The sequence below is a fragment of the Xenopus tropicalis genome, chromosome 8 (assembly GCF_000004195.4).
Source record: "Xenopus tropicalis strain Nigerian chromosome 8, UCB_Xtro_10.0, whole genome shotgun sequence".
NCBI classification, from domain to species: domain Eukaryota; kingdom Metazoa; phylum Chordata; class Amphibia; order Anura; family Pipidae; genus Xenopus; species Xenopus tropicalis.
In genome coordinates this window covers 25749062-25774532 of record NC_030684.2, presented here as the reverse complement: position 1 = coordinate 25774532, position 25471 = coordinate 25749062, and the positions used below count along the sequence as shown (strand labels likewise).

The following is a 25471-nucleotide window of genomic DNA, read 5'->3' as shown; positions in this document are numbered from 1 at the left end:
GTCACAGGACCCATCAATGACTTCTAACATCCCTATAATTTACAGTAGGGGGTACATATTTATAATCTTTTCCTGTATTCTCTTAAGCTCCTGTAATTCTGCTGTACCATAATGCTGTTTAATGAGCTGTCGCTCTATAGAGTCAAAGAGGCTAACACCCTGGATGTAAGCCAGCAATTTCCATACTTACATGCTCCGAGCTATGTTCTAACATTGCCTATTGGCCAGATCCCAGGGCTAGCTCTTGCCTTGATTTCACACATTTATCAGTTATTAGAAGCTAACAGCATGCCTGGCAACTCCTAGCTAATTGACTGCTCTGGCTCTATGTACTTGGCTATAAAGCAGAGCTCCGTTCGGGACAGGGAAGTAGGGTAAACGCAAGCCAACACAAACTGCCCTTTTCAGTAATTCACCTATCCCCCTGCACTCATGGGCTCACCAGTCTTCTACCATTACTGTTATACCCATGCAGAGCTCACTTGGATCTAATTGGCAACCATTTCTATTGCAGCCCACTGTACTCTCATTGTGACCCAAGCACATTTTTTGATCCTCATACAAACACCCTGCAGCAGTGGGGCAGCAGTGGAGGCACTCATTGCACACACAGTCATGGGTCAAACTCAGTATATAAGCCCTATACTGGGGCAATAGGTACTTTTTTTTCATGTGCCAATTGACCCTGCTGGTATTATTCTATCCTTCCAGCGCTCAGCCTGGCAAATTGATTAGCAACAGAAACATTATGAAACTTGCGGCTGAGTACATTTCCATGGCTGGGTCTAATCTTTAAGTTAACTGGATCTGACGTTTTTATTTATACTTTGCTGCACTGCATGGAAACCAGATGACAATGCTAATCAAGAGCAGCTCCTTGTGGCAACTGTAGGCAATGCATGCAGCCACAGATTATTTTGCTCAACAAGTGCACGGCTTAGTGAAGACTGAGCCACGCTGGAACTTGATTGGGCCATATTTCCATCAATGAGCAAATGTGGTTATTGCCTGAGTGCATTTGCAAGCAATGCTTTATAGTAATATGGTTGATTTTCGGCCAGATATCAGTTGGTCAGGCCTCATATTTAGCCAATAAGCAGCGACTTGGATAAGAAAAGACCAATGTTTGGCCAGCATTGGTCTTGGATCAGTTAGGCCCCTATCTCAGAGTCGTCCCTGTGCAGGGAGGGGATTTAGTTTTACCATAGAGAATACTGTAGAGGAAAAAAAATAAGCATAAGGCTCAAACAAAAGTGACAGTGAATCTTTATTGCATACAGTAGGTCCTTGCGTGTACTGTGTCGGCTGCGCACCAGCGTACAGCATTCCATAGCCACAGAACAAAGGCTAACCTGTTGGATAGAACACCCCCAAACAGCACACAAGATGTAGGCAAAATGATTTGTACCATTCCAGTTGGGCATTTATACATTCAATAAGGTTACCTCCAGCCCCCTTCCCATGAATCAGTAGCCAACACACATCTACCCACGTTCACAGGAAAAAATATTTATGTATTTTGTTTGTCTTCCATTTATTTACCCCATTTACTATGCTCTGAATATTTGTATCTTTTCATGACTGGGAGCTGCCATGTTTCCTTAAAAAAAGAGTACATGGGCTGAACCTATCTCTGTATGTAGTATAGTTATGGCTGGAAGATGCTACAGTACAGTACATTTGTAATTATGTAGCCGTCTCTGGGGAACACGTTGTCGTAGCCAATCTAAATGGCTGCTCCCACTCATGTAAATGCTCAAGCTGTATTTATCAATGGGCGACATAGTCCTATAAAGTCTAAAGCTTTACAACAAGACTGGAATGGATGGTATTGGAATGCAATTTAAATTTTTAATTAAAAAAATACACCTCATAGTGCTCTGCCAGGCCAATAAATGGAAGTTAAATCTTTAGAAGGTAGGAATATCATGTGCAGAATGGAAACACGGGTGCATGCTTGTAACATTTACAGCTGTATAAGCAATGTGTCCCACCCTTGTTAGGAAAACAAGATTTCAAAAGGAAGCAGTTTTCATTTGCAGCCTTGTGGCCCTTTCTACTACAGCTATTTAGCAGCAAGGCCATGTTTCCACGGTACTTCCATTGTATCACCCACAGTCCCTTGTTTAAAAAGTCCCACAAAGGGTTAATAACACACCTGCCCAATGAGGTTTGTGGCACTGAAGGCACAGCTGAAGGCTCCAGTTATTTGCCATCTGTGCCTAGTAATGAAGTTTACAGCTGCCGCAGGTGTCAGCTCAACACTGCCTCCTTCTGGAGAAGACATAATATGTATTAAAAAAAAAAAAAGATAAAAAATGATTGGATCTAAAAGCGATACAGTAAAAGCAGCACTTGGACTGGGGAGATTTCAGCCACCTATGAGCTTGGTATTCTGGTCAATGAACTTCATGATCATGGTAGATTTAAGGAAGGAGAAAGACATGGTGCAGTAGTCTATTAAGTCCTGTCCAGCTCCTGTGCAGGCAAGGGATGGTAGCTTTCTGCCCTTGCAGATACAGGTGTGGGATCCATTACCCGGAAACCCGCTATCCTGAAAGCTACAAATCACAGGAAGGCCATGCCCCATAAACTCCATTTCAATCAAAAAAATTGATTTTTTCAACAATATTTTCCTTTTTCTCAGTAATAAAAGTTTTACCTATTTAAGGTATAATAAATCCTTACCTGTGGAAAAACAATTCTATTGTGTTTAATTAATGTTGAAATCATTTTCTCTCCATAGAGTGTATGGAGATCCAAATTACGGAAACACCCCTTATTCAGAAAACCCCAGGTCCCGAGCATTCTGGATAATTGGTCTGACCCCTGTACAAGTAAACATTTCCAGTGAGAATCCTTAGTGCTGGCTGCCTATGCTGCTTATAGTGCCTGGGGTAAAAGGATTCAATACCTATTAGCTATAAACACACAACGTATATAGTACTTTCTGGGGCATATATCACTACGGTCCAATACATTATATGGGCAATTTAAAAACTGCTAATATTCGAAAACTAGAAGAAAATATAAATATCCCCCACCCACCACACAAACATACAGTACCAGCACTCCTATCTATATCTTATATTCCCTTTATACTAGGGATGCACTGAATACCGGATTCGGTTTGGGCCAAATCCAGGCTTTTTTTGAAGGATTCGTCCGAATCCAAATTAGCATTAATTAGCATTTACTAATGAGCATTTGGAAAGGGTTAACTGGTCAGGGAATAAAATTTTCACTGCACACGTTAACCCCTTCCAATCCTCATTAGCATATATTAATTTGGATTTAGTTCAGGATTCAGCCAAATCCTTCAGGGTGGGTTCGGTGCACGCCCACTTTATACTGTAATATTTCTTCCTTACCTCCCCTTTAATATATCCCACTGCAGTTGTAACTGTTCCTACCCTGATAATCTGCCTTCCCTTTAACTTGCACACTGTTAGTCACAGTATATTACACTACACAGGCCAAAGGTACTTGATTCAACACTCCCAACACCAGCACTGGGAAAAAGGGTTAGACCCAGAACAGGCTGGGTCCCACCTAACAGTCTCCGTAGCATTGGGGGCATTCAGCAATTAAAACAGTATTTTACTTCATTTTAAAGTGCAGGGGGTGCCTATATGCACCATACGGATATATGCCCCCCCCCCAATATACAGATATTTTATATAACCAACAAATTAGGGTCCAGATCAATTTTTGGATAAATCCATATCCATAACTGTTTTGGGGTAAAAATTAAATAAATAAATGTAAGTTTGAAAGTTCATATGTTTTTTGTGCAATAAGTAGATTTTTTTTTTTCAATTTAAAGGAGAAGGAAATGTTGCTAGGGGAGTAATTTGTAATTTGTTTGGGACTCCCTTCCTCCTCATTGATGCTAAACATTTACCTGCTAACCTGGGTTGGTATTCCTCTTTTCTAAGAAGTGCACAGGCCCGTGACCTTAATCAGGCTCGGACTGGCAATCTGTGGGTTCTGGTAAATGCCAGAGGGGCTGCTGTAAGATGCCATAGACAGTCACTATTTAGTGGGATTGTAGGGGACTGTTGAGGCCTCTGTGTACTGGAAATGTCAGGGTCCATTTTGAATCCCAGTCCAGGCCTCACCCTATCATTTTCCTCAGGGTGCACCAAGGGTTGGCATTTTGGTGCACTTTTCAAAAAAGACTAGCTGCCACCTGGGATAGTAGGTAAACGATTATGGTCAGTGGGGAGTGTCTAACACAGTGACACTGCCTCAGTGATATGTTTACTTCTCCTTTAAGATGAACAGGCTTTTCTCAGGGTAGGCGACAATTAGCGATATGCTAATCCAACCAAGGTGTGCAGCCATTACTTATTTACCCTTGTCCCGATCTGATGTCATTGGAAGCAGTTGGGTGGCACAAGTATATAAATTAAAAATGGTTGACAGAAGGAAGAGATACAGAATGTGCCGATATTGCAGGTGGGGTGGGGCTGTGGGCCCACCAGCCACATGCTAAAGGACTGTTGTGCCAGCCCAAACCCGGGTTCCTGCAGGTTATAGGCTGGCCTGTGTAACACTAGAGACAAGTCTTGATAGTTTAGGGTACTGAATCATGGCTTCCCTTCACTGCCCACAGGGCTACAGAACCAAACAGTACATTTTGTTTGTTTCCCCCAGACGCATGGAAACATTTTAACATGCTCCAGATTATCCTCAGACTACAGGATGCCATTAGCCAACCCAGGTCATGCATGAAATCGCCTTCTGTCGTGGCGTTCATATCCCAGGCAGGCAAAGGCATGGACAGACAAACAGATGGAGTGTACGAGACACGAGAGGAATTGCTAGGGCACTCTGTGCAGCTTATTGCCATTGCTTTCTCACATGGTCGGCTAAAAAAAATAAATTAGAAAAGAAAAAAAATTTTTTTTTAAAAAAACACACAAATGTCCCTTTTAACTATTAATGCACGTGAATCCCGTTTCTCTGACATACTGTCCGATGTAATACTTTGGTTTGCAAAAAAAAAAAAAAAAAATCCCCTACTGGTGGATCGCATGCCAGGACAGCCCTGTGCCTCCCGACCAGCCAAACGTGATGATAGTGTTCCAACCGTGTCACGTGAAACCGCGACCAGAACCGCCAACCATTCAAGATGGGGCTCAAAGCTTGAACTTGCCCGTTTGAATCCTACTGTACACGTCGTGGGTCAGGGGGGTGTAGCGTCCTTGCTGGGAATCCAGCACATACAGTGCATCCTTAACCAAATGTGGATTGAAGCTTTCCTTCCTCATCTCTGTCTTCTGAAATTTGTAGGTTCCTGGGAGATTGAAGAAGAGACATGGTTAAATAATAGAATATATAGCGCAGACATATTCAGCAGATTTTAGAGATTATTCATAATTCCCACCAGTCCCTGCCTCTGTGGAGCTTGCAATCTAAGATCTTGATTAACCTGCCTGAACCTGAAGTATTTGTAAATAGGAGTCAAGAGGGTTTGGCATGGGAATCCAAGGTGCATAATAATACTGATAGACCCATAAATAGAACACTCCCCAGCAGAGTCAGCTATGCCAGGATAAGTATCCCTCTGTACTAAGGAACAGCTTCCTTTGCTCATAGCCTGTACAATGATACCATAAAACTATGGCGGCAAAGGTATTCCCCTGTAGTAAGTACAGGTCCTTCTCAAAAAATTAGCATATTGTGATAAAGTTCATTATTTTCTGTAATGTACTGATAAAACATTAGACTTTCATATATTTTAGATTCATTACACACAACTGAAGTAGTTCAAGCCTTTTATTGTTTTAATATTGATGATTGTGGCATACAGCTCATGAAAACCCAAAATTCCTATCTCAAAAAATTAGCATATCATGAAAAGGTTCTCTAAACGAGCTATTAACCTAATCATCTGAATCAACTAATTAACTCTAAACACCTGCAAAAGATTCCTGAGGCTTTTAAAAACTCCCAGCCTGGTTCATTACTCAAAACCGCAATCATGGGTAAGACTGCCGACCTGACTGCTGTCCAGAAGGCCATGATTGACACCCTCAAGCAAGAGGGTAAGACACAGAAAGAAATTTCTGAACGAATAGGCTGTTCCCAGAGTGCTGTATCAAGGCACCTCAGTGGGAAGTCTGTGGGAAGGAAAAAGTGTGGCAGAAAACGCTGCGCAACGAGAAGAGGTGACCCTGAGGGCCCTGAGGAAGATTGTGGAGAAGGACCGATTCCAGACCTTGGGGGACCTGCGGAAGCAGTGGACTGAAATGGCGTGTGCAGGAAATGGGCTACAGGTGCCGCATTCCCCAGGTCAAGCCACTTTTGAACAAGGAACAGCGGCAGAAGCGCCTGACCTGGGCTACAGAGAAGCAGCACTGGACTGTTGCTCAGTGGTCCAAAGTATTTTGTTCGGATGAAAGCAAATTTTGCATGTCATTCGGAAATCAAGGTGCCAGAGTCTGGAGGAAGACTGGGGAGAGGGAAATGCCAAAATGCCTGCAGTCCAGTGTCAAGTACCCACAGTCAGTGATGGTCCGGGGTGCCATGTCAGCTGCTGGTGTTGGTCCACTGTGTCAAGGGCAGGTTCAAAGCAGCTAGCGATCAGGAGATTTTGGAGCACTTCACGCTTCCATCTGCTGAAAAGCTTTATGGAGATGAAGATTTCATTTTTCAGCATGACCTGGCACCTGCTCACAGTGCTAAAACCACTGGTAAATGGTTTACTGACCATGGTATTACTGTGCTCAATTGGCCTGCCAACTCTCCTGACCTGAACCCCATAGAGAATCTGTGGGATATTGTGAAGAGAAAGTTGAGAGACATAAGACCCAACACTCTGGATGAGCTTAAGGCCGCTATTGAAGCATCCTGGGCCTCCATAACCCCTCAGCAGTGCCACAGGCTGATTGCCTCCATGCCACGCCGCATTGAAGCAGTCATTTCTGCAAAAGGATTCCCGACCAAGTATTGAGTGCATAACTGAACATAATTATTTGAAGGTCGACTTTTTTTGTATTAAAAACACTTTTCTTTTATTGGTCGGATGAAATATGCTAATTTTTTGAGATAGGAATTTTGGGTTTTCATGAGCTGTATGCCACAATCATCAATATTAAAACAATAAAGGGATTGACCTACTTCAGTTGTGTGTAATGAATCTAAAATATATGAAAGTCTAATGTTTATCAGTACATTACAGAAAATAATGAACTTTATCACAATATGCTAATTTTTTGAGAAGGACCTGTACAATTCAGCAGGAACAGCCCCCTAAGTTTGCTCATAGCCTGTACAGAGAGATACCATAAAACTATGGCAGCGTAGGGATTCCCCTGTACTAAGCACAATTCAGCAGAAACAGCCCCCTAAGGGCTCTGGCACACGGGCGACTAATCTCCCCAAACTACCATCCCACCGGCAAAGCATTTTCTGCGATTTGCCGAAATCGCCTGCGCAGCATGTGCCATCCCACCGGCGACTTACAATTTCGCCGGTGGGATGGAAGTTCGGGGAGATTAGTCGCCCGTGACAAGGGAGATTTGTCGCGGGCGACTAATCTCCCCGTGTGCCAGAGCCCTGAGTTTGCTCATAGCCTGGTTCAGAAACATAGCATAAAACTATGGCAGCATAGGTATTCCCCTGTACTTAACATGATTTAGCAGGAACAGCCCCCTAAGTGTGCTTATAACCTGTACTGAGATATATAATAAAACTATGGCATAGGGAAGTCTAGAGACTTGCTAAAGGTCACAAAAACAAACATGTCAATGGAGTTGTGGGCTCCTCAGTCAGAAAAGAAAAAAAATGTGCCTCTTCCATCTTGCTGGTTTCTGTGGTCGCTCAAACCATTTGTCATGTGCCAAAGCCTGGCAGCAGCAGAGCTCTAGGTTTGGCTTTGGGTTAACGATTAACCTATCAGAGCACAAGCGATCTGTATCATAAGGCACAGCAGATAAAACACCAGGACTACGATTAGAGAACTCTTGGCTGGATTCCAGGACCTATGCCACAGATACCAATATGAACAAATGGCTCAATGGGGCTATTTCCAAAGCAGTCTATCAGTCTGGTATTTATAATGCAATCTTGTTGTTAGGGTCATTGACCACAGCAACTGTACGTTAAAGGGCAAATTTATCTTAATTTTTTATACTCCCTATATTTTGCGTGAATACAGTTTTAATCATTGTCTCAAAATCTCCTCATTAGTACCACAGGGCTCCTCTTGTGTTTATAATCCCATCAGAAGGAGGAAGGGGTGTACCCTCAAAGGCAATTATGACCTGCAGCTCTACAAAATACTAAATGTATTACCTGTCTTATTCACCTCCGGCAGTATTCGCAGGAAGACGGGATGTGCATAAGCGGGCAAGGATTTTTTAAGGTCCTTTGCAAACTTCTCGAGGTCACATGTGCTGTTGGGGTCAGCGACGGCGGCCATTCCAGCCCTTCCTTCCGTTCCTGGGAAGAGCAAATTGCCCATTGGTGCAAATATTAATATAGGGTCTTTTGGCTGACTAGGAACCGCTAGTAGTTGCACTACCATATAACAACCTGACTGATCCCCTGTATAATATGGTCCAGTAGATGTAACCAAGGCATTCACCCCCTAATTTCAACCTAACTTGCCATCAGTATAAGTCTTTCCCTTTCTGCACTTCTGGTTTAGACCGTTGAAACAATGTAACATAAGCCAGCCAGTCCAAAAAAGAGCTTTGGACACTTTGTGATTCTCTGTGACACTCTCTGTGATTTTCTTCTTTACATTACAGAACATGCAAGGGATGTAATGTAAGGTAATGGTACACAGTCACAAAAATAATGAATGAATATTGGTAAGTTGCTTTATATTTAGCCAATAACCTTACCTGGAATTTCCACACCATAAACCACCACATCTGCTTGCCCCAACAGCCGGCTTAGTGTCCCCTCCACTTCAGTGGTTGACACGTTCTCTCCTTTCCATCGGAACGTGTCCCCGGTGCGATCGCGAAAATACATGTAACCCAGTTCATCCATTACCAATACATCTCCTGCAAGAGGGTGGGGGAGGGAAAAGTTACTAAAGAGCAAATGACTGAATGTGAAATAATTCTTAGCCAATGACACCTGTGATCCTACAGTAACTACACCTGTGTGTCCTGCTTCATAGAGCACAATGTTCCCTATTATGCATTATTTGATGTAGGTGCAACACAGACTGCCATCATAAAACTGGTGTCTACCTCAAAAGTACGATATCCCTACTGGCCTATATAGTACATTGCCTGCTGACCTGTGAGATATGCCATATCCCCGTTCTTGAAAACATCTTTTGCAATCTTCTTGCTGGTTGCAGTCTCATTTACATAACCGTCAAATCTGCGCAGTGGGTCTGACTGAATGATACGACCAACCAACTGGCCTGGTTCACCTGGAGAGGAAGAGTGTAAAATATTATGAAGACCTATGATTCATGTCATGCAACATATCCCGGCCAATAGCTGTCACTGATAACCCCCCCCCACCTAACACTTTAGGGATTCATTCCTTTTCTTTAGTGTGTTCCCTAGTGGTTTTGGAGCCTTGGATAAATCCAATGTGTGAATAAGGGTGCACTGTGCTCTCACCTGGTCTGCAGGGGATACAAAGACCTTGAGCATCACGGATCAGCTCCATTGTGTCTTCATTCACTTTCATTAGTCTTATGGGATACACAAAAGGCAGGATCCGACTGTTAAACCCACAGGCTCCCACCTGGAATAAACACATGATGCAGAAGCATTACACAAGTTAAGTGCAACCTTTTGTACTTGCTTCCTATTGGCTCCCTCTGCAGGGAGCAAAGAAAATCACAACGCTCTTCATCCCTTTAAACATGAATACCCATGGGAGATGAATCTGCCCTGAGGCAGGTTGACGTTATAGGGTGGCAGTTTTGAGGAGGTGCTAATCATATTTCCAGCACCCTCAGTAAAACATTGGCAAAGAGATACTTGGGTCATTATGGCCCTTTAAAAATCACTAATCACAGAGCCCCGGCCTGTACTTCTTTTAATGCTAGGGTGCATTATAGCAGGGTAGGGTCCCCCACCTCAGAGCTTATTTTGGGCAAACACATAGGCACACTTACATGATTGTCAAAGTTGCCCAAGCTGCAGTTGCATTCTGTCGCTCCGTAGAACTCTGCCACCTGTGGGATTCGGAAGCGCGAGGTGAATTCAGTCCAGATTGCAGGGCGCAGCCCGTTCCCCAGAGCCATCCTCACACGGTGCTGAGACTCTGCTTCCCGCACTGGCTGGTTCAGGAGGTAGCGGCAAATTTCCCCAATATACTGTACTATCTGTATGGGTGTCAAGCAGGAGGAGAGAGATGGTTACCAATGAGAATGGCACTCATGGCAGCAGTCGGAGATCCTCCCAATAATTACTATAATGTACTTACTGTGCAGTTGTATTTGGCACAGTCATCCCAGAAACGGGAGGCAGAAAACTTCTTTTTAATGACGACCGTCAAACCATGTAGGAGACACTGACCAATGCCCACAATGTTCCCTGCAGGGAGAAGTCACAAAACCAGATCAGATTTGGGCTGAAGATAAACTGTCATCAAAGAAAAGAGACAGGTCTGGAGACCATCAACCATGCTGCTAAACTCTGCCCTTATTTACCAGGTATTAGTGATATGGGCTTGATTATGGAAGCTTGACTTCCTGTTGCTAGCTCTCTGGTGGGGATCAGCAACCACAAGTATGCACTACTGGATCAGAACCAGATAACCTGATCCAGATCCAATGCTCATACTCACATCTTAGCAGCTATTGCCACCAGACAGCTACGGATAGGAAGTCATTCTGTCAGACATGGTGGCCACCAACCCGTTACAATACACTACCCAGTTAATACTGGCCAGGGGGGAATGCATTTTGAATAAACACGCAAGGGCTAAGCCCTGCTTGCACTTTACTTGCTGTGCTGGCTGAAATATTTTGACCGGACTGTGTGGAAAGTGCCGACTCTCTAGGCTGTGCACCAAGTAGTAATTCTCTGGAGGAGGTAAGGGTGTGCTGGTGTAAATATTTTTCCCAGGGGGGAATGGAACCATAGTGGGTAATGTGGATCAGGAAGGGACCCGATAATTTACAGATTACTTTCTTTGTACTTTAAAGAGATGGTTTACCTTCAGGTTAACTTTTGGTATGTTATAGAATAGCTAATTCTTAGCATCTTTTCCTTTGGTCTTTTTTTCTAGTTTTTAAATTATATACCTCTTTATTATTATTATTAATAATAATAATATTTATTAAGCGCCAACATATTCCACAGCGCTGTACAATAAGTGGGTTTCATACATTGGACATACAGAGTAACATATAAAGCAATCAATAACTGATACAAGAGGTAAAGAGAGCCCTGCCCAAAAGAGCTTACAATCTAAAAGTTCTGCCTGTTCCGAGCTTTCAAATGGGGGTCTGACCAAAGCAGCCAAAAAAAAAAAACTACTGTTCTGTGAGGCTACAACTTTATTGTTAGTGTTTTTGTGCATTTGTGTTATTATTTGTCGATTTAGGCCCTCTCCTATTCCAGTATCTTTCAAACCACTGCCTGGTTACTAGGATAAATGACACCCTAGAAACCAGATAATGGAAAATATGCTGAATAAAAAAAAACTATATATGTGAAAAACCATAAATAAAAACAGACCAACTGCAAGTTGTCTCAGAATATCACTTTCTACATCATATTAAATTTAAAGGTGAACTACCACTTTAAGAGGCACCAGAGCACACAAGCAGGAGAGTTAAGAAAGAAATGACAAATTATTTGGCATTCTGGGAAATGGCACACCCAGTGTCTCTTGTGATGATCAAACCCCTACTTACACCAGTTTATTCCACATATAGATAAATGGCAAATACCAAGGCTAGCTAGCACCCACTACTAGTGCTCAGAAACGCAAGGGGGGCAATTAAGATAATACTTTTGAGTTTTTACCTGCAGAATGGTAAAGCGGAAGGCAGTCATATACTACGTCATCAGAACGCATGCCAAACCCATAATGCACCAAGGCAGCCATGCGGAAATACCTGGAGGAAGACACCATGTCAGAACATGGGGTGGGATATTAAGACAGAACTGTTTGTGTTTGGTAGTAAATCACACTCACCTGCTATGCACTACAATTGCAGCTTTAGGAAGGCCAGTTGTTCCAGATGTGTAGATATAAAATAATTTATCTGAAAAAGAAAAATATGACATAAATTTTGCTATACATGGCCTCAGCCAAGGCAAACCACATGGTGGATTCTATATAATTTATAAACACTATGGGAGTATGGGAGATCTACCAAAGAGGCACTATGTGGGGTGAGGGATCGGTTAAATTAAATATCAGAATCTATACATATTAAGTTTTCTCATTTGTAAAGGAAAACAGCAATTCTGTTATCTATAAAGCTATCCTTCCTGATTCCAAGGAATAAAACCTAATTTCCCAGAGTTACCATTAAAAACAGGAAAAAAAAAGTCCCCCTCTCTAGGGAAATTAAAATGTCTGTTATCATTCACTCATGATAATGGCTGTGGTTGCCATGGTAGCAAATGATGTGCAAGACCAATGAAGTCCCAATCAGATACAGAAATACGGCAACAATAAACCGCTGATATTTGGACAATTTCCTTAAATTATTTATTAGGGTTGGGAGCGCGTCTGTAATTAAACTCATGTCACTGGCGTTCAGTCCTTACAGTGTGGCAAAAGCAATGACAGTGAGGCAGATGGCCCAGAGCAAATTGCTGCATTTTGCCCAATATGTTCTCTCCAATTCCAACAGGACACACCCCCTTTGATGAATGGAAAATGCATGTAAACGAATAGGAGATATATACTGTCATAATGGGCCTTACAAGCCTGGAAGCAGCAGGAGCAATAGCTACTCCTCTTTTTAGATCCATGCTATTTGGCCATCAACATGTAGAGTCATGATTGGGTCACTGTAATGCTGGCCATTCACTGGCTGATAAAACCTGCACACTACCCCTCTACGCCATGCAGGGATCGTATTGGCCTGCACATGGGGCCCTAAGAAAAGCTTTGAAGGTCTGAAAAGTCTGGTCCTAGCCAAGAGGTTTCTGCAGGCATGCACTATGATCCAATCATTGGCCCATGGTCCAAATGATCTTATCAGCCCAATACAGTCTAGCACAAGGGTGTCCAAAGTGGGCATAGATACATTCGTTTGGCGACCTCACCAATAGCATAATAACATGTTTGGTCAGCTCTAAGTTGGGCACTGTATGACCACCTTTACAGCTAATGCTTGGTTATAAGAGGCAGAGGAATGAGTCAACACAGACCTAAAACAGAACAATGTTTAGATACTGTGTACCTGTAAAGCTGCGGCCCGGGCCCTTTGGTGGGTGGCGAGAAGCACTTTGCAAAAGGGAATCAAGAAATTCAGCTCCGACGGGAACAGTTTTGGGGTCACATTCTCCAAAGCAGTAAAGGCGGACTGATTTCCCCATCAAGGAGTGGACATCACACATGGCTAGAACATCAAACAGAATTTCAGTGCTAACAGTTTAAACACATTTTCCCACCAGGCCAGAAACCCAAACAATGTGACAGATAAGCAGTCATGCAAGGTCTCAACCTTAGCCCTGCCCTGAACCATATCCCCCCTTCCTTCTCCAATAGACTACAGCATAAATCCCATTTCCACCTTCTCACCTTGGGACATCTCTTTCCCAAATATAACTGCCTTGGAGTTGGAGACAGTGAAGCAGTGTTCCAAGGCATCGAGCCGCAAGTTGAAGTTAATCAGGGCAGCCTCCACCCCGATTTTGGCCATACCTAGCCAGAGACCAACATACTCATTACAGTTCTCCATGAAGAGGGCAATGACATCGCCAGAGCGGAAGCCCTCGGCGTGCAGGAAGTTGGCCACTGCATTGGAGAACTCATCGAGCTCCATGAATGTCCATGAGGCTCCAGTTCCTTCAAAAATTAGAGCAGTTTTGTTGGGGTGACGTTTCACGCACTCCTTAAAGATGTCAGGGATTGTGTTTCTCTCGCGTAGGTGCTTTCTCACTTGAAGCTTCACCCTCACCAGGGTCAGGGCCCCCCTGTTCAGAAGAGATTTTGTTTATACAGTGGTCATTGCAATTAATTCCTACTGAGCCATTTTCTGAAACCAGGTCTCAGCTCCTTGAATACAACACCTTGGGAATAACACATCCCTCCCCCCCCCCCCAATAAAATGTGCATCTGCTCTCTGTGTATTGGGTCTCAGTAACAAAGTCCAGCTTTTATCTTGCAGATATATATCACGAAACAGAGTCCAAGGGTGCACGGGTTAAGCAAACAAATGTCTTTATGACAGGTACTAAGCACCAAAGGGTACAGCAAGGCTCTCAGTACCAAGAATATCACTGGCACACTTATTAGCCAACAAATGTGGCAAACGTGCAAATGTGACAGACCACATTTCCATCTGAAAATTCTATTTCATTAATGCTTCTTTTTGGTGGCACAGCAACCCTATGCCATGCAACATTAAGTATGGTACAGAATAGAATTTTTACTTTCAATCCATTTTTTTGTAATTATCTATATTTCTGCAATTCAGCTCTAAGGTTAGATTTTAAATCTGGTTACTAGGAATTGCCATAGTGACCAGGCTAATGGCACACATAGGGGGTGATATATCAACATTCCAATTTGATTGTTTACATTATATTTTGTGCTAAAACTTCCAATATTCTAAATTCGAATGTAAAACTTTAGCATCTAAAAGCTTGCAAGTTATGTAGAAGTCAATGTGAGTTGTCCAAGGCAAAGTCAAGCTATGTTTTTAATTCAATATTTTTGTAAACTGACAAATTCAACTTTTCCTACTGGCATATTTTAGCTGCTGCACAAATGAATAATGCTATGGTTTTAAACTAAAATTATGGTTTAAAAAGTAACAAACTGTCTGCTTCCGTCTACCTTAGAATCGCCTGTGAGCCAGAGCTCTGATGCAATAGGATCCATGATCCAATTGTGTCAGAATTTCACTACTAATTATTTACAGTTTGGGGACCAGGCCCCTGACACTAGGCAGGCCCAAGGCTAGTGCCTAGGGCACCTAATTGAGAATCTGGCCCTTCTTATACCTCCCCATGGCTCCCGATACTGACAAAACTGTTGACAGTGAGTTTGCCGGACGAAAATGGCCATCAATGACAGTGCCAGATAGACTCCATTTATGTCAATGACAGCAGGGGCACAGGGGTTTTCAGGTGTTTCTCCATGGTGGAGATAAACTACATATGCAAGTAGCCAAGGGAAGATGACAAGGAGAAGACCAGTATATAAATATATGAAAAAATAAATAAACCCATCTTCTACTTTTTATATTTTTTATATTTTGTTACCCACAGTGCATCTTAAAAAAATTCCAAAACTAATAAAGCTTAAATCATTCATAATTAGCACTGGAAATAAAAATTGTGAGTTTTTTTTAGTGCCTGCTGAGCAAATCCCCAGTACAATAAAGGGCATATTTATTAACACTGGAGACAAACATCACCTTAATGTTGCCCATAGCAACCAATCAGCAATTAGAATAGAACAGTCACCTCCAAGTTAGAAAACGAAAATCCGATTGGTTGCTATGGGCATCACTGGCAATGTTTGCCTCCAATGTTAATAAATACACCCCTAACAGTACAGAAAGGGTTGAAGTTTACAGTTTGATGACATCAATGGCCATTCAGGTTTTTCAAGACCTGCAAATGGTTTAAAAGGCATTGCCAGAAGGCCTGGTTAGAAGCTGTAGTACTAGTTGCTTAAAAACACAGAAAGAAAGGAATCCACAAACATCAGTGGCTAAAATAATGGTAGCAAGGCCCAGCTAAAGGGCCAAAGATTGGGCAACTCCCAGACTGGCAAACTGTAGATACAATAGACAGTCACTATTTATTTAGCCTCTGGGGGGGGCTGTTTGGGCCTCTGTGTCCTTGAAATATCTGGGCCTTTTTTGAATTTTACTCTGTACCTGGGCATCTGATATAAAGTGATAGTGTGCCTCTACTGTCTTCATTTTTCTGCAATGGTGCCTGCCCTACGGATGCCATCTTGCCCCAATCCACGTTATACCTCCTACCCCGTTATTCAGCCCTGTCCTAAAGACAGATGCTCTTGCTACCAACTCACTTGGCTGCTATGGAGGAGTACAGGCATAATTAATATTAAATAAATCCCACAGCATGTCTAATCTACACCAAGTCTATGTTAGTGGGAGCACTGGGCCAGCAACTTGCCCTTTCTTATCAAACTGGGAGCCAAGGGCATTTGGGTTGGAGACATCACTTACCAGAGATCTCTGCTTATGGTCATGCAGAAAACCCTCATGAACTTCCATCCTCCGGAGCCGAGGTAGAAGACGAGCACTGCGCCGATAGACTGAAACCATGGCAGCCCCAATGCCTTCCTGAGCAGCAGGAGAAGAGCGGTAGAAGAGGCCACGCGTAGCATCCTCCTGCAGAGCCAAACAAGCCTTTGAGCAGAGCTGGGGACTTTAGCCCTTGTACATCACCCTCACTCCTCCCACAAACGTCCCCAACCCCACACGTGTGGAACACACTCCCAGGACAAAGCCAGGGCTAGCCGGGCTAAATGCCAGCTGCATGGCCCCATGCCACAGAAAGTGACAGGAATCCTAGAAAGTTGGAGCAGCATGTCCCAGAGCTGTTTGTATCTTCCTAGTACAGAACATACAATACAGCAGATAACTTTTTCCTCTAGCAGGTTGGAGAAACAAAATCAATATATTTTACACAACTGTGCCCATCATGTACACTCTCATTGTATCACACAGTCGATATCATCAGGAATCACAGGGCCTCATACTACTAAATTATACTAAATTAGATGCGCCCTCACCCCAGTTATTAGGCATTGGTCACTTGGACCCACTGGGAGAAAGGCCATGGCAACAAGTAAAATGGTGACTCAATTTAAAAAAAAAAAAAAAAAAAGGGCCCACAAATGCACAGCCATGTCTGTTTTTGGCCCATTATTCCCAAGCATAACCCACAATGAACCCAAACCAACCCCCTAATTAGAGGTCCCCCCCACTTTTTTTTTTACCAGCCAATCACACTTTTGCACTTCTTGTTTTTTTAAGGCATTACAGTATGAGAGCATAGCTTATTGTGTGCCCAGAACATTCCTTCTCTGTATATTTGTATTTATACATATGGAAGGGAGGTGCCATATTGATTCCCGTAGGCAGTAGAGTATGAGGGTACAGCTTATTGTGTGGCCAGAAGATTCCTTACCTCTATATATGTATTTATACATATGAGTGGGTGATGCTATATTTTTTCCCTTAGCCAGTACAGTATAAGGGTACAGCTTATTGTGTGACCAGAGCATTCCTATATTTATTTGTATTAGAGCTGGGCGGTATGACCAAAAATTTATATCACGGTATTTTTCAAAATTATATTGGTGTCACGGTATTTGACGGTATTTTTTTTTTTACATGCATGATTAGGTGTTAACCCCATTTCCTAATAAATTAGAGAATAATTACTGCAGTATTGAAAATCAGAGTCAGGCAAGTGAAGGATTGGCAACAGAAAGTCGTAAGGTAAATCAGGCAGGCTTAGTTTCCCAGGCAAGGCCGCAGACAACATAGCACAGGAGGAGGCGTTTGATAGCTTTAAATACCCCCACCGGCGCCGTCAGCGCGTCGCGGACATGCACGCTTTGACATGTACGTGCGTTTTGACGCACGCGCACCTGGACGCGCGTGTGCAACGTCCCGCAGACAACGGGCCGCGCAAGACCGGGCCGCACAGGGTGAGTACCCTGATACTGCGATATTGGTATTGCGGTATCTGAAAAATGAATATAGTTTTAAAAAAAAACTGTTATGCACTTACGCTTCATTCCAAAATCATTATCTAACCTTTAAAATATGTATGCGCCAATGTTTGTTAGGCATGTGCTCTGCAAGGCAGAATTGTTGGTAGAGTGATTGGATACAGCTCTGGCACAGTAAACTGTGTTGTTTGGAGACTTCTGCGGTTACAACACATTTCGCCGTGAGTTACTATTGTTCAGCTTATTATCCCTGCCCACCCTTAGCACAATAAGATTGGCCAAGAAACACACATAATGATGTAGATGCATAGGCAGTGAATCAAACAATTTTAAAACAAAAGGGGATGTAAATGTAGATTTGAATTGACCCTTACGGCTGTTTCTGTGCTAAGATGCACCCCCGCCCTCCAGCTCTACTATATTACAGGGGAACTCCGCCCAAAACCCTTTTTTACTGCATAATGAATGGAAACACAATCTTCCCATATACATTCATAAATTGTAAATGTAATTGCTAATGAAAGCAACCTGTTTGGCTGTTTATATTCTCTGCACTGCTGGTTTTGACAATGGAGCAGAAGCCAGCTGATTTACAGAGCTCGAGGAAAAAGAGCTTCTGCTACATAGTTTTAAGTGTCAGAACCAAGGAATAAAAAAGCAACATATACATCTCTGAATAGCACTGGTTATTCTAAGGCAAGCAACAATGCCTAACTGGGCCTATGGGGAACTCAGCACTTGTGAGGTACACAGGGGGTATTTTGACTTCCACTACTGTCTGGGGGTGGGGGGAATAACAGTTGCAATTCCCTCTCTGGTACTGCTGCTAATGTTATTTAATCAGAAATGCTGTGTTAAAAGCATAAAGCCGTGACAGGTGGCCCTCCTCTCAAAAATGTGATGCTTCTGATTAAATAATATTAGCAAGGGAAGCAGCAGTGGTTAAAATGCTTGTGAAGTGTACCATAGGCCTAAGCAAGCAATATGATATACAGAGAAAAAAATGTTCTGGGCACACAATAAGCTATAGCCTCATACTGTACTGTCTAAGGCAGGGATCCCTAACATGTTGCACACCAACCCTTTGGATGTTGCTCCCAGTGGCCTCAAAGCAGGTGCTTATTTATGAATTCCTGACTTGGAGGCAGATTATAGTTGCATAAAATGTGTATTGCCATACAGAGCCTCCTGTAGGCTGCCAGTCCACATAGTGGTTACCAAATAACCAATCACAGCCCATATTTGGCATCCCATTAACTTTTTTTTTTTTTTAATGCTCACGTTGCACCCCAGCTTTTTTTACAATTGAATGTGGCTCACGAGTATAAAAGTTTGGGGATCCCTGGTGTAAGGGAAACAATATGACACCTCCCTCCCATATGTATAAATACAAAGATACAGAGAAGGAATGTTCTGGGCACACAAAAAGCGGTACCCGCATACTGTACTGTCTAAGGGAAACAATATGGCACCTCCCTCCCATATGTATAAATACAAATATACAGAGAAGGAATGTTCTGGGCACACAATAAGCTGTAACCTCATACTGTACTGTCTAAGGGAAACAATATGGCACCACCCTCCCATTTGTATAAATACAAGTATACAAAGAAGGAATGTTCTTGGCACACAATAATCTATACCCTCCTACTATAAATCCAATTTAACTGTATAATTGGAAATATACAGAAAAAGGATGCTTTGGGCATAAAAGCACATTCATTTTATAACATATATTCACAGCAACCATGTAAATGAATTCTTCCTTATAAATAGAATATTATCCCCATTCACCTCTGTGAATTATGCAGGGAGACAATTTGTTTGTGACAGTAACTTGCACAATAAGACAATTGTTTGCTGAACAATTCTACATAACAAGTGAGCAAGAGTGGGAGTGAAGGAATACGCATTATCATCACACACGACTATTAGATGATACAAATATACTGTTCCAATTATGCTGAGTAAAACTGGGTAAGGGGTCAGCGTGGCTTCGCGGCTGTGTGACTGTGTTGTGAAATGTACAGACGTTGTTGAGTGACTCACACAAATGGGATACAACCGCCCGACGTTAATCCATCATGCACTGGTATGTAGGGGAGAGGTGATACCGTGCATGAATGAAAGGGTCAAAAAAGGCCAAGTGAATCATCATTGGGAAGAAAAGTACTACTATGAGGCAAATTTTGGAAAGGCTTTACCTTTGCTCTAAATTCTCAGTGCCGGCTATGTATAGAAAATGTAAGGCCTGCTTATTAAGAGGTCAATCCTATTTAAGCAGATAGGACAATACCAGCATCTAGATCCACTTAGACCTTAAATCGTATTGTTGTTAGGGCTACACAAGATTGTGGCACACAAAAGCATTTATAAGAGTGCATGGGACTATCATTTTTATTATTCGTTCCTACTTATAAAAGAGAACTAAAGTTTAAATCCCTGGGGGGGGAGTTGCCAAAACGTTAGGCCATCCCCAGTGATTCTGGGGGGTGCCTGTTCACTTCTGCACCGGCCCAGGATATTTCTGTAAAAGAATCTCAGTGCCTTCCTCTTTGGATTCTTCCATCTTCTTTTTGTTCTGGTCCAGGCAGGCGCATGTGCATGAGAGTGAAAGCCAAACTTAGAAACAAAAAAGCCGGCTTTTTAACTCTAGTGCACTTGCGCATGCCCGCTCCCTGGCAAAAAGAAGAGAAAGAAAGATCGTTCTGAAGAACATCTGCAGAAATACCCCAGTCAGGGCAGTTTTCTGCAAACAGAAGCACTGGCCCGGGGTATGTAACTTTTGGCACCCCCCAGTAATTTAAAGGAACAGTAACACTAAAAAATGAAAGAGCTTTAAAGTAATTAAAATATAATCCACTGTTGCCCTGCACTGGTAAAACTGGTGTGTTTGCTACAGTAACACTACTATAATTTATATAATAAGCTGCTGTGTAGCCCCGGGGGCAGCCATTCAAGCTGGAAAAAAGGCACAGGTTACATAGCAGATAACAGATAAGCTCTGTGGAATACAATAGTGTTTTATCTGTTATCTGCTATGTGCCTGTGCCTTTTCTCCTTTGAATGGCTGCCTCCATGGCTACATAGCAGCTTATTTATATAAATTATAGCAGACTTTCTGAAGTAAACACACAACTTTTACCAGTGCAGGGCAGCGGCACATTATATTTTAGTTACTTTTATACACTTTCATTTTTTGGTGTTACTGTTCCTTTAACATTTCCTTTCCCTATAAAGCGCTGAACTATTCTGCAGCTCAACAATAGCAGGATGGATACAAAGAGAGCTTACAATCTAAAAGGAGGTGGGAGTATGAGCCAGAAGCATTAGTTTAATGCCGACCCCTTAGCTTTAATACAGTTAAACATATTCAGAAACATGATACTGTATATAGACATTTGCAGCAAGCCCAGACTGGAAATCTGTGGGATCTGGCAAATGCCAGAGGGGCTGCTGTAAGATGCCACAGACCGTCACTATTAAGTGGGCTAATAGGGGGCTGTGTGGGTCTCTGTGTACTTGAAATACCTGGCCTATTTTGATTCCCAGTCCAGACCTGACTTGCATTCTTGCCCTAACTGACCCTTGATGCTCCAGAGCTAAGGTATGAGAACCACTGCTCTAGGCCAGTGACTACCTAGGTGTCTGAAACCAAACAGCTTTTAAAGGAACAGTAACAAAAATTGAAAGAAAAATAATTACGATATTATGTACTGTTGCCCTGTGCTGGTACACCTCGTGTGTTTGCCTCAGAAAGACTACTATAGTTTATATAAACAAAGCTGCTGTGTAGCCCCGGGGGCAGCCATTCAAAGGAGAAAAGGCACAGGCACACCGCAGATAACAGATAAAGCCCCATTATATTCTACAGAGCTTATCTGTTATCTGCTATGTAACCTGTGCCTTTTCTCCTTTTTTCCAGGTTGAATGGCTGCCCCCATGGCTACACAGCAACTTATTTATATAAACTATAGTACCATTACTTTAGCAAATACACAACTTTACCTGTGCAGGGTAACAGTACATAATAGTTTAAATACTTTAATACACTTTCATTTTTGGCGTTACTGTTCCTTTAATAACCAGATGCGTACCAAAATCTACGTATACTTTCTATTACACATACTGAACCAGTTTTGGATATTTAAAGGTTCTATTATTAGGAAACTTGTAATACACACACACACACATATATTATATATAAATAAAACAGCCAGCACCATTTCAAAAATTCTCTTGTGTATTATAATTGCATGTACAACAGGTTGTACAATACAAAGACCCTTGGTGCTGGCTGTTTTATTTTGATACTTATATGATATTCCGTGCACAGGGGCAGCTGATTTTGGAGTGTGGTGCTGTCGTGTGGACTGTGTTACATATATATATATATCCCCCATGACACCATAATGGCAGATATGTCAGGTAGGCTTTTAACCTTGAATCCCCAATGTTGTTGGATTGCGACTCCTACCGTCCTTCAACCTATAACCATGGGTAAAAGCATGATGGGAGCTCTAGTCCACGAACAACTGGGTGACCCAGGGAAAAGAAACAGTGGTAGAACGAACCGAGCACTGAGCAGTACTATGCAATAGGCAGCCAAGCGCAATACAGCTGCTACAGAACTACAACACCCAGAATGCTCCATTTTGAAGGGGGTTGGAAGCGCTGCAGCAGCTGGCATGCAGAGGGTTACCTATCCCTGTAACCTGGTGTCCCCTTACTCCAATGTCACCAGTCACTAAAGTGATACCCCATAACATACTCACCTTCAGCTCAAGGGGCGGCCGTGCAACACTTAAATCGAAGCTCTTCCCCGCAGCCCCCTGCCTCCTTCTCCCTCCCCAGCTCCGGAATCCGGCTTTTCAGCCCCTGACACCACCCGGCGTGTAAAGACCCTTCCGGGAGCGCCCAGTCAGGTGACTTTGCTAAGCTCCTCCTCCTTGCGCTACATGTGCTACACGCAGAGGCATGCCGGGATGTGAGACCCATAGAAACCGGAAGTGAATATCTAAAATGCTTCCAGTACCTGGATATTATCATTGTTACCCTTATTCATGTAATTGGCTATACTGGCTAAATCAGAGCTAACTATTTTCAGTCACATAAGGAAAACACAATAGCCTTCGTGTTATTTTTCTTTTTTTTCTCTCATGTTTTGCAATAGAATTAATATTTAGTGGAAGGTAGACTTTTTTTTTTAATATATTTTAATATATTTTATATATTAGGAATGTCTTCAGCTATCTGGTTGTTAGGGTCAATTTACCCTAGCAACCCGTCAGTGGTGAGAATGAGAATGCAAACATAAGGAATAAAAATAAATAGTAGTAAAATTGTAACCGCATTTTCTGTGCCACTTTCTACCAGCACACTTTACAGCAGCGGTTCTCAAGCTGTGGATCGGGACCCCTTTGGGGGTCAATTGACCCTTTCCCAGGGGTCACCTAAGACCATCGGAAAATACATATTTCTGATGGTTTTAGGAATAATTTTATGGTTGGGGGTCACCACAATATGAGGACTGTATTAAAGGCATACCGCCCAACTGTCCCGGTTTTGGTAGCGCATCCCGCTGTCCCGGATAGTTCCATGAATGTCCTGCATTTCCGTAATGCGGGACATTCATGGTACTATCCCTGACAGCGGGATGCGCTGGCTGTAGTCAGGCGTTCGGTTACTCTTCTTCGGTGGCTCCTCTTTATATGCGGCTCCTTGTTCGGCGGAGCCAGGCCTTTTTATAAGGTTGCGCCCGTGCGTATTGACGTCATGCACGCACGGGCGCAACCTTATAAAAGGGCCTGTCGCTGCCGAACAAGGAACCGCATATAGAGAGGAGACGCTGAAGAAGCAGCAGCCAGCAGCATCATCATCATGTATGCAGGCTCTGTTAATTGGGGGGGACACTGTGTGGGTTGGACACTGTGTGGGGGGGCTACTGTGTATGGGGGGGCTAATGTGTATGGGGGATACTGTGCGGGGGGGCTACTGTGTATGGGGGGGCTACTCTGTATGGGGGCACCTGTGTATGGGGGGGCTACTGTGTATGGGGGGCTCCTGTGTATGGGGGGGCACATGTGTATGGGGGGTACTGTGTATGGGGGGCAAAGCTGATACATAGTTATAACTCATGTATAACTGACTGCCTTCTCTCTATATTTGTATTTTAATGTAGGAGTTGCTATATTGTTTTCCTTAGGTAGTACAGTATGAGGGTATAGCACATTTGCGCCTGATCCCGCCATTACATCTATATAAAAAGAGTATTTTTTTAAAAATGGGGTGTGGTAATTGGGGCGTGGCCACAAAAGTGGGCGTGGTCACAAAATTTGGCGCACTGCGCGCGCCAAATCTTTTTATCCCTCTTTTCAGTTTTCAAATGTTGGGAGGTATGTTAAAGGGGAAGGTTGAGAACCACTGCTTTACAGCTAACCCTGGCCATAATTTAAACCCTGTAGGTGGATTTGGAGCAAATGCCCCCCTTAATCGGCATTGATTGCAGAAAAGAGAGGTAACCCCCCCCCCCCTTCAGCTGTGCTGGCAAATTAAGCTGCAAGTTGCAACAGGCTTGGTCTGGGGTTGGTTTACAGTGTTTGCTTTCTATCTTTCTAGTCACTCACAAAGCTTCCACCCTAGGTACAGGCATTTTAGGTGCAGCTGATGAGGAAGTGAAGTAACTGCAACTTTACTTCCTGCTGTTCTGATTGTCATGATGTCTGTCCAAACAAATGGAGCAATAGGAAGCCATGCCCTTGTATAATGCCTCATAAGCCCTACGTCTGCTCAGTTTACAATCTGGTTAGTGTACCATGTCAGCCCATGTATTGCTGCCTTTACACCAGGTAATTGAAGTGCAGGTTTTTGGAAAACCCCTAATAACTGCTTTATTCCCTTATAACACACAAGAGCCATGATATCCTGTTAATCCTATTCTTATAAAAGATGCTAAAATCTTGTAGGTGATCTAAATATCACACTCTGGCTTTAGGCTGGCTCTTGGCTGGTTTGCATGTGTCCCTGGTGTAAAGACCAAAGAAGATCACCCAGTGGTTCTCTTACAGATGAACCAAATTGGGGATTGTGCACCTAAAGTGGGTGCCTCTTAATATACTAACATTTTGGAGTTTGAGTTATTTATAAAATAGGTGGGAATGTGTGTGTGGGTAGTGAAGCAGTGCAGGTGCATGGCTCTGTGGTGCAATGAATAGTACATTGGTCTACTGGTTGACAAAGCCATGTTTCTTCAAAGGTTGTGTGTTTAAGTTCCACCAGATTCGGCTTTTTAGTATCTGGTAGAACTAATGCCCAACTTGGCAATCATTTATCCATATGTAAACCCCTTCCTGAGCCATTTGACAGGAGCGCACCATACATAGATTGCCAAGACTAAAAAGCATCCCAACTGATATTCTGGCTAGATTTGTGTATGTTATCCCTGACAGGCTTCCAGCTAGGGTGGCCGCCTCTGCCGGGCAGAGGGAGGAGGGAGGGCATTGACATCACAAGGGTTGGGCTATGACAATTGCCCAATCGCCGCGTTGATGTTAAGGAGTCCTGCCCGGTTTTTCTAATTTGGGAAACCGGGCACAAGGTTTTGACCCGCGCAGCCCTTTCAAAAACT

At 43.0% G+C, this 25471-nt stretch overlaps 1 protein-coding gene across 1 annotated transcript; it reads right to left on the bottom strand.

Annotated features, from left to right (window-relative positions):
- Positions 1-1243: 1243 nt before the first annotated feature.
- slc27a4 (solute carrier family 27 member 4) lies at positions 1244-22782 on the bottom strand. Its single transcript, XM_004914188.4, has 13 exons — positions 22620-22782; positions 16328-16492; positions 13699-14093; positions 13358-13516; positions 12136-12205; positions 11964-12055; positions 10414-10523; positions 10103-10312; positions 9600-9726; positions 9266-9403; positions 8859-9023; positions 8305-8451; positions 1244-5302 (listed from the first exon to the last, which is right to left on the bottom strand). The coding sequence occupies exons 2-13, from the start codon at positions 16486-16488 to the stop codon at positions 5145-5147; spliced, it is 1932 nt and encodes a 643-aa protein (XP_004914245.1). The 5' UTR covers positions 16489-16492; positions 22620-22782; the 3' UTR covers positions 1244-5144.
- Positions 22783-25471: the final 2689 nt, after the last annotated feature.

What these genes read in the sequence shown, in the direction of transcription:
- slc27a4 (XM_004914188.4), bottom strand. Translation starts at nt 16,488, where the DNA reads ATGCTACGCGTGGCCTCTTCTACCGCTCTTCTCCTGCTGCTCAGGAAG. An exon ending in TGGGAAAGAGATGTCCCAAG is followed by an intron (nt 13,517 to 13,698) that starts GTGAGAAGGTGG and finishes TTGATGTTCTAG; the next exon opens with CCATGTGTGATGTCCACTCC. An exon ending in CCCGGGCCGCAGCTTTACAG is followed by an intron (nt 12,206 to 13,357) that starts GTACACAGTATC and finishes TTTCTTTTTCAG; the next exon opens with ATAAATTATTTTATATCTAC.